Source organism: Octopus sinensis, linkage group LG1, assembly GCF_006345805.1.
Source record: "Octopus sinensis linkage group LG1, ASM634580v1, whole genome shotgun sequence".
In the NCBI taxonomy this organism is placed as follows: Eukaryota; Metazoa; Mollusca; class Cephalopoda; order Octopoda; family Octopodidae; genus Octopus; species Octopus sinensis.
The window spans coordinates 137,319,907-137,334,051 of NC_042997.1; the positions used below are offsets into that span (position 1 = coordinate 137,319,907).

At 34.5% G+C, this 14,145-nt stretch overlaps 1 protein-coding gene across 3 annotated transcripts in view; it reads right to left on the minus strand.

The window, feature by feature from the left end:
- Positions 1 to 13,420, minus strand: part of LOC115232659 (transmembrane protein 131) — a 69,243-nt gene extending 55,823 nt beyond the window's left edge. The window contains exons 1-6 of one of the 3 annotated variants that reach the window (XM_029802686.2): positions 12,946 to 13,420; positions 11,642 to 11,706; positions 2,133 to 2,164; positions 1,979 to 2,047; positions 1,196 to 1,319; positions 262 to 375 (exon numbers count right to left, since the gene is read on the minus strand). In XM_029802686.2, the coding sequence (XP_029658546.1) occupies positions 262 to 375; positions 1,196 to 1,319; positions 1,979 to 2,047; positions 2,133 to 2,164; positions 11,642 to 11,706; positions 12,946 to 13,126 (585 nt within the window). In that variant the 5' untranslated portion in view covers positions 13,127 to 13,420. The remainder of the gene's footprint in view (positions 1 to 261; positions 376 to 1,195; positions 1,320 to 1,978; positions 2,048 to 2,132; positions 2,165 to 11,641; positions 11,707 to 12,945) is intronic. The other 2 variants (XM_036505038.1, XM_029802679.2) reach the window with 2 other exon arrangements.
- Between the last annotated feature and the right edge of the window lie 725 nt (positions 13,421 to 14,145).

Here is a 14,145-nt window from a genome sequence, read left to right on the forward strand (position 1 = left end):
CAATGTCACTTCATATGTAATTTGACTGTTTAGAAAACAAGTCAGAATTAGTTACACTAACTAGTGTATGCACAAATCTTAACTAGTACAATATGTATGAATAATGCATACAGAGGATATGGTAATTAGAGAGAAAATATTACTTAGAGCTAAGCCAAAGAAGGATTACAGTGAAATAGTGAGGCTTGGTTAGAAATTTGGGTCTATATAAAACTGAAACACAAATTCTGGAGATAATGAAAATAAAAGGAAACAACTAACCTGATATTTAAAAGACCCTTGGGTTGTGTGAATATATAATGTATTTTCAACTGGGCCAACCTGACGCGCTAGAAATACAACATCAAATGTTGTGTTTCCTCCAGGAGGAACCATCTGCAAGAGAGAGAGTAAGAATTCATTGCAAGTCACATAGATTCTACAAAGAAATAAAAGATTAATTGATTTTCATTAATTCACTCAATCATCATCATCATCATTTAGCGTCCGCTTTCCATGCTAGCATGGGTTGGACGGTTCAACTGGGGTCTGTGAAGCCAGAAGGCTGCATCAGGCCCAGTCTGATCTGGCAGTGTTTCTATGGCTGGATGCCCTTCCTAACGCCAACCACTCCGTGAGTGTAGTGGGTGCTTTTTACGTGCCACTCGCACAGGTGCCAGACGGAGCTGGCAAACGGCCACGGACGGATGGTGCTTTTTACATGCCACCGACACGGGGGCGAGGCGAGGCTGGCAACGGCCACGAACCGATGGTGCTTTTTACGTGCCAAAAACTAAGTAATAATTGTGGTAGTGATAACCCAGAAAGGATACATGACTATAAAGATAGCTTTACAAGACCTAACTTTAAAATGCTAGCACAGAAATTATAGATGTTTATATATACATACGTACAAATATGTATGCGAACATTTCCAAAATAAATTTAGCAAATTTGAATATTTACATTTGAATTATTGCTGCAATTACTTTAACACTTAAATATTAGGTTCCTATAATTAATACACAACTATTTAGCAGGAATGGTATTATTTTCTAAGTTGTATAGCCTGTAAAAAGTTTATTTGCATTTTGTCTCATTATACAACACAATGTAGCTTTGTTTAAACTAAGGACCATACGTTTTAACAATAAGCAAAAATGAAGAGATCTGATAGGAAAAACAAAAAAGAAAAATACATATATAAGCATCTTACTTTATCTTGAAAAAATGAACAGTGAAAATGTGCTGTACTGCCTGATATGGACAACAGGTGTAAACTGGTTTTTGTGTCAGCATTATGTACAGAGACCTGTTGTAGATGAGGCATACCCACAGGGCTACAAAACAGATAAAATATTTGATTTTAGTTATTTACGTAGCAAAAGTTGGTGCAATTTATAACACAAGGGAAAGAGAGTAGGGCAATATGCTTTATGATACCTAGTGTGAACTGAGAAGTTTAATGGTAATTAAAATCGTTTTGTTTAGAGCATAAAGTTGGTAATGTATAAGTTGAATGTAAGAAGATTCTAGATACACAATTTTAACAAGAGATGTGCATGATATAGGGAGATATGTAAAAAGAGATACTTTTTTCAGAAATCTTTTTTTCAAAATATGCGGAAAAATACAGAGATTATGATTCTGAAAAAAATTACCCAAAATTGTAAAATATAAGAATTTTTCTTCTAAATATGCAGAAAAATACAGGCATTATGATTCAGTCAAAAATTTCAAAACATTTCTGTAATTATGGTTAGGGTTGATGTTGGGGAAAAAAGTCAAAATTGAAGAAGAATTTGGGGGGGAGAGGAAATAATTTAGCAATGCTGATTTTTGGCAATTTTCTGGAACATCCATGTCCAGAAATGGTGGGTTTTTGACAAAAAAAAAATTTTTTTTTAATAAATTTGGGAGAAAATGGGGGTGGGGTGGTGCAGGGGGATGTCTTTGCAATAAGTTAAAAATATTTAACTTCAAATTTCTCAATACTCACTGTTCACCAAAATCTAACATTGTTGGATCAAGCCGAACCCCATTTGGTAAATTATTTTCTTCATGAAAGCTGAAAGAAAAAAATTGTAAATATGAATGATGTGAAAATTACTACAACTCTAACTCAACAATTCTAAAAATAACAGTAAACTTACTTTAATTCTGAATAACTTTCACCTGGTTTTATCTGAAATAGAAAAGAAAATTGATAATTATAAAAGTTCTCTTGATATCAAAAGTAGGAACAAGACAGCGTTAATGGAAAAGTAGAGAAAAATATTCCAAACAGGAAAAATTAAATTAAACACCAGATTTGCTTAAATATCACTTTTCAGTTTCTAAAAATCATCCTTATTTCAATGCTGAAACAGTACACAGCTACTACTATTGTGCAGTTCTAAAGATGTGCTCAAGTACAAGAAAAGGGTAATTATTTCAGCCATACTGAATCAGTAAATACAAGCAAATATTAGGAAATTGCAGTCCAATGAAATTTCTAAGATAGTTGAAATAGATAGGTTTGTCAAGTAAAGGGCTGAACATCTGTCTTAGTACTGAAAGGTTTTCTTGAATTTAATATAGTCCATTCATCATCATCATCATCATTCATTTAGCGTCCGTTTTCCATGCTAGCATGGGTTGGACGGTTCAATTGGGGTCTGGGGAGCCCGAAGGCTGCACCAGGCCAGTCAGATCTGGCAGTGTTTCTACAGCTGGATGCCCTTCCTAACGCCAACCACTCCGAGAGTGTAGTGGGTGATTTTATGTGCCACCGACACAGGTGCCAGACGAGGCTGGCAGACGGCCACGCTCGGATGGTGTTTTTATGTGCCACCGACACAGGTGCCAGACGAGGCTGGCAGACGGCCACGCTCGGATGGTGTTTTTATGTGCCACCGACACAGGTGCCAGATGAGGCTGGCGAACGGCCACGATCGGATGGTGTTTGTTACGTGCCCGCAGCACGGAGGCTAGTCGATGCGGTACTGGCACCACAAAGATACAAATTCCATTGATGTTCATCTATTTTGATTTGTTTTGATTGATTAGATATATTTCTGAAAAAGAACCATAGCAATGTGAGCCTGTTTCCAAGAATACTTAAGAAGGGGACTTAAAACCAATTTTAGAAATAATGATCTTGGAATATTTATCTTTCAAATAGTTTAAGGATTGTATAAAATATATATGAAACAAAAAGTAATGTTAATCAGATGGACAGATATTAAGCTTTATATTATACTACAGTTTGAAGTCTGTACTTAAGGAAATTTTCTTTGACTTGGACAGGAGCAACACAAATTTCCAGTTACTATAACTGAAAATTTAACTTTTTAACATTTTAAAGATCTACTCCCAAACTCAACCAGTCACCAATAGATGTTCAACCACCCTGCATTCTGTACCTAAATATTCCCTTCTATTGGTCTCATGATCTCAACATTTTCTAGCTACATTCCATATATGATGATCAGCTCATTCAGAAGCTGAAACATTCATAACTTACATCTGGTTGACAAGTGACTGCCAGAGCTGTCACTTCTTTATGTGCAAAGCTAGCTTTTGAGATATCTGATTAGAAATATAAAAATATTTAAACCCATCATTACAATCTAAATTTACTACAATTTGAGCCAGAACATAACAACCATAAGGCACTAGTTAATTACTTGGAATTTCAATTTTATACAAGCTATTAAATGAGACCACTAATCCTAATAGTCTCTATCATTAGCAGAGAACACTGTTCACAAGTGAGCTGCTTCCTTACTAAATTCTTTCATTTATCTGTCCCAATGTGCAACCTATTGCCAAACAAGACACTCTTGACTGTTAACCAATCTTAACCACCTCCTAGATTATGGCAGATCTTATTTCACCAATCACTTGTTAAGGTTTCTCAGAGAGAGATTTATTGAAGAACTCTTTTACAGGTCAACACAGAGGTCTCTTGTTGGTGTAAATTTCAAGAGACCTTCAGTCAAATTATAGCATAAAAACATTTTAGCAATGTAGCACACTTACTGTTTGTACTCAACATTAATAATTTGCATTACTTTGACATGTGTTGATTCAGCTCTTCTTAGTCATCAGTTAATTTTTATAGCATATCCAGTAGTTAGCCGAGTCTTGCTTCTTGACATTACTACAGCCAAAGACCCTACTAACTACATATTCTTAAAGTAATATTACACAATACATTAGGCCTCTCTTTCCAAAAGCCTCTTTCACATAGAACCTCTCTCCAGGTCTGCACATTCTTCATAAACAGACTCCTTAAACATACTTGCAAAGATGATTCAACTAAATGTACACTAGAATAAAAAAAAGGTTAAAAATGCCTACAACACTATACCCCTTATATTCATTGAGAATTCATATCTAGAACAATCACCATATTTAATGCCTAATACTCTGATAATTTATTCCAAAATTGATCTTCAATATTTTAGATGGTGCACTATTATATTGCAGTTTGAACTGAATCCAACCATTAAACTGATGAACTTTTACAAAATCTACAACTACTGACGTACTTAATCAAATTATGGCTCTTTTAGTTGTTTTTCCTTAGAAGGGGAAGGCGAGTGCCATGACTGGAGAGCTTAGCAGGAGGAATAAACCAACAACCGAGTAGGTTCTCATGAAAGCATCCAGAGTTAAGTGGTGGTGTTAGATTGAGTAATCAGTTAAGGCTACTATTGAAAAATAGATATGGTCCACTGACAGATTTCCAGAGTTTAGTTACTCAATTTCAGTTATAGACTTGAATTGACCCGAGGCTATAATAGAAAACACTTGTCCAAGATGCCACACAGTAGAATTGAAACTGGAACTACATGATTGCAGAGCAAACTTAACAATGATGTCCTCACTTTCTGTACTGTCAGTCATCTCCTACTCTCCCCAACCTTTCATATAACTTGTGTATCGTCAATCATCCCTCCACTCTTATCCACTATTCACCCTATCCAATCTCTAGACATCACCTACTCCTTCCAATTCATATTTATCATTAACCACCTTTTAATTCTTGTTCTTCCTTCATTATACCAACCCTAACCCTAATCCTACTTTTGCAACTTCTACCTGCCCACAATTGTTTCCTTCTTGTACTTTAAGGGTTCACCCTGACACTTCATCACTACCATTTGACTCTCCAGCACCACACTGTTCTATAATGCAAATAGGCACGTAGTTAACTGCAGGAAGAAACTTGTCCCAGCCCTTTCTTTCATTTGACTCCTAGTATAAGACTGTCTCCCTTTTTGTGGTATCTCCAATCAGTTGAAAAGAATTATTTTTCTTGTGAACTATGTAGCAATCTTAATAGTATTAGTACCTAAAGACAGAAAAGCACTCAGTACACTCTAAAGTGGTTAGCATTAGGAAGGTCATCCAGCCATAGAAACCATGCCAAAGCAGACATTAGAGCATGATGCAGTCCTCGGGCCAGTCAGATCCTGTCAGATTGTCCAACATATGGAAGAATAGAGGATGAATGTTAAAAGATGGAAATGGTGATGTTGAGATGAGGTCTAGACAGTTTGAACACAAATATTTGGACCAGATATGGCCAGTTTAAATGCCAATTTAATAATTCAAAAATTGTCTTATCTTTTCCATATGTGTGTCTATAATGAAGAGATTGTATTTTAGAAAGTGGTCAATTTCATCGGTGTGTGTCAATATAGCCTTAGATTCCGTAATGTATGATAGCATCACACACATCTTGCTATTATAAAATGTAACCATTTTCACTAAAGAAAGTACCAGCTTTTATGTTTACTAAGTTTTACCTCTGCATCATGAAATCAAAATAGACCAAGTCAATAGGGGGTTGGCTTACAGAGCAGAAAATTCATACCCATTGCTTTTGTGCTGTGTATAGCACCAAGACACTTATCTTTTGCTGGTTTAAGTAGAACTTTATATTGAAACATCTAGAATATTGAGCATTTTTGGGGAATTGCGATAAGTTCAAATCATACTAGTCACAACCAAACTGCTGGGTGGATTCGCGTGAAAATGTCACACATGGAGACAGGTGCATAAATTGGAATGGCTCCATACTTACCGATAAAATCGATTAAAACTTTTTCTAATGGAATTCCCATGTTTGTTCCGCCATTAAAACAACCAGTTGCTCACACAGCCGGCATATACCATTTCAATAGCAACAAGAGGAGTACAGGATGACAGTCACCCAAAACTTTTGCTATATTGTCTCTCTTCTTTCACCTCTTGGTGGGGTTAATAATCTTAATCTTTAGTTATAGTTTCTCATTCAAACTACATAATAGGCAGAATTGTCGGATTAAGACAGTAGGGTGTTTTCAGGGAGATTTGGCTGCTATTTCTGCCAGGTCTAGCTACCATGTAGAGGTCTGAATTCAATTTTCATTCACATATTTGCATTTCAAAAATTTAACAATCTTTCCATAAATCAACTATCATAAAAATTTTATACGAAGACATTTTCTATGTATGTGTGTGTACCTTAAAAGACATCAATCATCACGATACACACCTTCACTCACTATCTTTCTCTCTCACACGCGCAAGCATGCACACACACACACATCCATTTCATATATCTTCTTTCAATTTCTGCTCTTTGCAAATAAAATTTTTATGGATACAAAAATAGGGATTAATGTATAATTTCTTTCTATGTTCATATTTAAATCAATGTTTTAATGATTAGACAGAGGTCCAATAGAATAGCTCTCAGAAACAGACTACGTACAAATTCATTCTTCACAACTCCTGAAGCTATTTTCTGACAAGTGGGTGAGAGGGGAAGAGTCAGAAAATTTTCATACAGCTGGAGGCTCCAATCAAAACAGAGGGACCCAAAATGATATGGTTGAGAAACGCTGTTATAGTTTATGCCTAATCGAAAACGATCACAGCCACATCATCCAAACAGACCGGGTGAAACTAGGCTTAGCTGCTAGTCTTATATATATATATATATATATATATATGAAGATTCCATAACTTAATGTATCCTCATATAACAGTTTTTGGGACACACATTTCTGGCTTGAAAATGACTGCTCTTTGTGTTTATGTACATCAACAGTATCAGTGTTAGTTCGTGATCAATTTGTTTCACTTATTCATATATGACATGGATTGATTTAATTTCTCTCAGAGGAGGAATGTACAGTTAGCTGAATCTAATTCAAATTGCATTAGGTTCTATACTATATTCCCTTAGGTGACGTGAGGAAAAAAAAAGAAGAAATCAATGCAAGTAGAATTTGAATTCAGAGACAGGTGATACCAAACTAGATATTACATAGTGGTATAATGAATCTTGAGTACTGCAGGAAACATTACTAAATAGTATGAATGTAAATGGAACAAAATATATTTTCAGGAATGTTTTTAAGCCACTCCTACCTATTGCAAGAAGAGAAGTGCAAAGTAGATCTGAGTATGTACTGCAATATGAAAGATTAGAGGTGTGAGGTAGTCTGGATTGCAAAGCAGTATACCAGAGAGAATCAAGATGCCATTGGTGTAGAGTGTCTATGAAACAATAGCAGTGCACTTGCTCTCCCTGGTAGCAAAAAGAAAGAAGGTAATTTGTTGAAAGGAAATACATAGAAGGGATTGGGTCCATCTCAAGTAGATCCAACAGAATAACAAGCCAGTTAAATTGACAGCTCTACAGTCAAAAGTGGGATTAAAGACATGAAAACAGGGAAGGCAACAGGACCATCAGAGAGATGCTGAAAATATTCGACACAATAAGTACTAATTATTTGCACAGTCACCTGGGCTGTACAAGAACTTGTCATATCCAATGAATGTCATTGTGATATCAGCATTAACTGCAACAAGAGTAAAATAGATGAACTTGGTTACAAAAGTTACTGCACAATTGATTAGGTAGACATTTAAGCCAGGTGAGTTGTTTTGTTTTAAGCTTGGATGGAGTGCCACTGATACCTTCTTCCTAGTGAGACAACTACAAGAAGTATTTAGCTAAGAATAAGCTACTCTACCTAACATCTATTGACCTGGAAAAGGCTTTGACAGGGTTCTACACACTGCTAAAGCCTGTTGATCACTAAAAGAACTGGAAACAGATGAATGGCACATGAGAACCATGCAAACACAGTATGTAGTAACATCGGTAAAGTGAGAGTTATCAAGAAGTTTGGTGAGAGATTTAGAGTGTAGGCTGGTGTGTATTATGGTTAGTGCTGTCTCTTCCTGCTAATTATAGTCTTCTACATCATAACAGAGGAGTTTAAGACTGGCTGCCAATGAGAACTTGTATATGTCGGAGTTCTTACAGCTGTATCAGTCAACTGATTAAAAAGAAAATTCCAAACTTGTAAGCAACAAATAAATTAAAAGGACTTAAAGTAAACCTAGTAAAGACTAAGATTTTAGTTAACAAGAAAGAAGACAAGACTCCACTGCCATGAAGAGAGTAGAAATATTTGATATGTAGTAAAGGATTCTATGATGCAGCTTGTGTAAACTATGAATATTTAAGTGTAATGCAATTACTGGCAGGCTGATAGAGAAGTTAGATACCAATTATGGCAGATGTACAAGGGTAGATAGCCATAAGAATAGGCATAAAATAAATTGCTGCAAGAGATAAAAAGGCTCCCTAAAAGTTTGGTTAGCCTTCTTGTTGGTCAGTGGAATTCCAGAGACAATAACTAAACCACCTCTGTTGTGCCTGGGTTGTTTCCAGATGCAAGTGCCTAGGCTCAAGTATACTTACTACCTCACTATTCATGGATATGCTACAAAAAGAAACACAAGTCAATACATCTGCAGCATCCATGGATGGAACTAGTGGAAAAGAGAGACCAAGAAAGACAGGATGAAAAGATCACAAGAAGTTGAAACTTGCGAAACAGATGACAAAGCACTATAACATGGAGCAAAATGCTGTCGTGGAAAAGACCCTTCCAAATCAAGCAAACACAAAATATGATGATGGGGGGTAATGGAGATTGGGATGCATACCCATTATGTCCATATTAAATTTCCATCCTTTAGTCATTTTCTCATCTATTACAGAACTTCTTTACTACCATACTGCCTTTATAAAGAGGGATGGCATTGCACTGAATCTGTGCCATACACCATTTCTCATCTTTATTGCTACCCACCATCCAATCTTTCCCGTTGTTCCTACTAGTATTCATTACTTTTCTACCTCACTTTTACTCCTATTCTGATTTGCTTCTAATACTCTATCAACCTGCTTTCCAGTTCTGTGGAAAAGAAAAATGAATAAAGATAACCTCTCTGGTGCTGATGAACATCTTCCATGATAAAAGTATACTTTGTAAAGAGGTTGTCAATAGGAAGAGTATCAAGTCATAGAAGCTTTGCTAAAAATGGAACTTGCAAGCAAGGTATAGTTCCTGATAAGTCTAAGAAATCAGTAGCTCCAAATAACCTGAATTTTGATGACCCATCCCACCCATGCCAGCATGGAAAAGTGGGCCATGACAAAAAATGATAAACCAAATATTAAGTATTTACAACGGCATGACAAAAATCAAAAATTTTGAATGTCTATCGTATAACTGGGCACCCTGGACACTCTAAAGTTTCTTTTTCCAGCAAAGAATATATTCTATAATCAATGATCCTTGTGGATTACATGCTGAATTTTACAAAATCAACGTACAAACAATCCAAAACAATTTTACTTCAAATTACAATAACTCTCAGGAGCTGTAGTTCTAAGTTACAGTTCACTAGAAATTGTGTCCATATCTAATTTATCAAGCTGCTTTGTAGAACTTATTCAAAGCTGACTATGACTAAATGTAACAGTCACTGATTTATCACTCCAACTGTATAAATTACTAACATAGGAATTTAAATTAATAAAATTACAAATGTCAACATGAAATAATGAGATGAAAGTGCACTTTGTTGTAAGCGAAAAAACTAAGCAAACTAGGCATTATGCCTTTCTTTTTAATATTGCTTCTATGCAACAGTCATCTTGTATAGTTTCCTCTTTGTTAGGCCCCAGTGAACAAAAAATTGAATGACTTGGAAGTTCATATTTAGTAGGTATTTCTAGTTTTGATCAATGAAGTAGTTTTTAAAACGAAAAACTAAACGTAATAGAGAGAAACAGATAAAAGAGGGTAAAAGAAAATAAAAGTGACAAAATAGGTAAATATATTAGGTACAGTAAACAAGCCTTGAACACGTGGAACAGAATTGGTTATAATGATATAAAGAGATTGATTGAAAACACTTCACAATGGGTCAAGGTTTCACACTGATAATGATGAGGACTTAAAGATGAAGTAGTAAGATTAAAAATGACAAATATACTATGCACATTAGATAATTTTATAAACTAAAGCAAATATAGGTAGCTTTTCTAGCGTTAATATGAGCCAGGCAACCCGTAGCCAAAGAATATTTTCAATTTACATAGAAAATAGGATGCGAATGTTTTAAATATCCTGCTTTAATTACACACTACAAAATGTGTTGGATAAAAATGGCTCAAACTCAAGGTTACTCAGCTCTCATCAATTAAGTCGAAAGAAAGACCAGTCATCGACATGTGTTTATACTGTGGGTTGTACTGGGAATATATAGTTCTATATTAAAAATACTTAATACCCTACATGATCGTAAAAATCGTTTTCATTCATTTGATTTATTCTAGCTTCTATATGAAAATCATTCTAGTAAATCTAGTTTAATGACCACTTTCATTATTACGATTGTCTAAGTGTTGGACCAACTGAAAGTTGCTTAACTTTCTGTGATCCGACTTATCAAGTTTTATTTAAGGGAATAATTTTAAAAATCAGTTTATATTAAAAATATAAAATACTGTAAACTCAATAAATATAAATATATATAAAATGTACCCTGGGAATGAGGCAGAAAGTTCAGAGGTAATTTTTCAATGAAAACGAAATAGTGAGGGAATCGAATTTTGCAGATCAAAAATTCGCGAAGTTTAATCTTTTACACGCAAGATCTGTTTATGATAGCGTCATTACACACACAATAGTCTAGATTGTGAAAATAATAGCTAACAGTAAATGATTATCAAACTGAAGGTGTGCACAGTACTTGGGACATTAATTTAAACTGATTTCAATTAAATGCTGTAATGAGAAATAATAGATGTCCTTGAGGATAATTTGAAAAATAACCACGCTTCAAAAGACTGGCAAAATAAAGATGTAAAATAAAAGACAATATTGACGATGATATAGGTGTTTATGCCCAAAGTAATATTTGTTATAAAAATAATACTAAGAATGAAATCCCCTCAGATAACGAAAGCTATTTTGGCTCCAAATCCACTTGTTATATTTCCCTAATTGTCCATCTGTCTATTATATTAAGACAATTTGAAGGCTGAAAATAAAAGTAATGACAGGGTTGCTTGATGGAATGCGAGAAATGATAATTGATCAAGTGTGTTATAACGTAGTAATATATCTAAGCGAATCCTTCCTGTATAACAGTGCTGATATATAAATCACTAAAGGAGAGAATGAAGCTTGAAGCACTGACGACGACAACGTATGGACGGATAATATACAGCGTGATGTATTAAACAGATTTACAATGGGTCATCAACAGACGGGCGCGCGTATATACACATATAAAGGATAAACATACTTACTTCTAATGGTAAATGGTGTAAGTCTCCAACTATATATGTAAGATGTTTGTCAGTTTGAATAAAAGCTGTGGAGAAGCGATAAGAAAAATAAAAATACAGTTACACGAAGATAACATAAAAATAAAAACAATAATTATTAATGTAATTTTATTAAAGTGTCATCCGTTCGTTAAGAACTAAATCGTAAATATCAGTATTGGTGGTAAACAAGCCATATAGTAGTTCTATAGCCTCCATACACGTTAGCATACAATGAACACAAACACATACGTATATAGAGAACAATTACAAAGATAAGGGACCATTTTTCCCCTTTGTTTACCGGAAATTATATCAAATAAGTATTCAGATGGAGATTTTGCTTTTAATTATCATTAATGTAATATAGTTATGGATAATACAGTAGCGAATTTAAGGAACTAAGCCAGTCGACTCTATACAATTTCCGCGAGGGAGAGTGTGTGTTATAACAAACACATGTAAATGCCTAAAGCAATAAAAATATGTAAATCATTTGTAAATACGACGGAATGGGTATCAAAATTTATTATGTTCGTCTGTACATACACAAAAGCACGTTATAAACGACATGAAGTCGATAAGAAATAAAACCTATTTTAGACTGGTAAGTGAACAACAGAAATTATAGTAAACAGGATATGTTTAAAAGTGGATAGTTTGCTGGTGTAGTGAAAGAAATTAGAGAAAATAAGCAGTTAGAAATAACGTACTATTGCAAAAATAGTCGACAGAAAACAGCTGAGGAAGACAGTAATGGGTATTTTCGTTACACAAACATACAAACAGACCCAATAATCAAATATATTCTCTATTATATATATATATATACATATATATACACACACACATATATATATATATATATATAATATGACTATCACTAGAAATTTCCATATATTCTAAAGATACTTTAAATTTTCTTTAATAATCCAAATAATAAACTCAACACATTGTGTCGACAAAAGTTGCGAATTGGTTGGTATATCACTAGCCATGTTGTCATAATGCAAAATAGCAATTGTCAAACGGAAGAAAAAATCCTGTTCCACTGACTATTATATTTTGCTGAATTTTACAAAATATTACGAATAGGAAAAGTACTATCGTTTGTCTGATGCAATAACAGCAGATAGTGCAAGATATAAAATGTATGCAATGTGTAAATAAAGAATTTCAGATGCGTATTTTATAAAATGTGCTAAGTACGTGCCAAAGAGGAAAATCTCTCAAAACATTAGATGAAACCATTGAAATAACGACCTTTCAAAGGATGATATACTCACCTTGACTGTGGCTCTCTACTGCCGCTACATGGGTGTAATAGTGTTGAAAATAATGGAAAAGAAAGATTAAATGAAACAAGTCCAAAGCCATCTTGTCTTTGTTGCGCTGTGGTCGCTGTTGTGTGCTGCTTTCAGTCCCCGCCACCACCACCACTACTTCCCGACTTGACGCTGCCGCCATACTTGTTTCTTTGCCACGGTCGCAAGCTGGACATTGTAATAATTCGAAACTATCCCAAGAAATATATGATTTTCACAAAGAGTAATTTCTTTACAAAAATGGACAAAACAAATAAAGTTTTATTTTATCTTTCGAAATTGGCTTTCCTTTCTATTTATAAGTTCGAAACATAAGTCGTTCTTTAGCTCAACATAACTACGGACTAGGCCAGTAGCAATAGAATTAACTCTTAAGGATTCATTAAATCGTTTTCTCTGTCTACTTTACTAACACGAAAACAAATTTCGAAGTTAAATACTGACAGTTTTTCTCTCTTTTGTTCTAACTTTTAAAAGATACCACGTTCATCGTTGCTTACAAATAAACATTGCATGTTTAATAATCAGAACGAGTCTATTGTTAATGTAGGTAAAGTGGGAGTTCATAACCAATCCACCCCTTACTGTATGGGCTTGTTCCATTAGTCCCCAACTGTAAACATATGTAATTAGATTTAGTTACACATGTTCACAGCTAGCACTCGACGCCATTGACAGCTATAGCGCAGTATTACGGCAGCCAATTATACATAAATTCTTACTAGTGATTACAGAGTATTTTCTTTTAGCTACCAGCCTAAAAAATATACGTTGGAAAATATTTTCACGGATGAAACTCTAAATCTGTTGTTTCAGTTTCTTATTAAAGATCATTATGTTTTTCTGCCTGTAGCATAGATTCAGAAATTTGTAGTGCTTAAAAGTAATTATAAATTTATTTTATATTAAAATGTTCTCATTTCATGTTGAGGACTTGAACACGATGTTACACATATTGTCGTGTCACAGGAAAGTGAAACTGAAATTAAGCATTAACCTTTCTAACTTCAAATATTCCACAAGACCAATAAACATATGGTGCTTATTACATCTGTATATATGTTACACACACACACACACACATATAATGTACATATATAGGCCGTGTGGTAAGTAGCTTGCTTACCAACCACATGGTTTCGGGTTAAGTCCCACTGCATG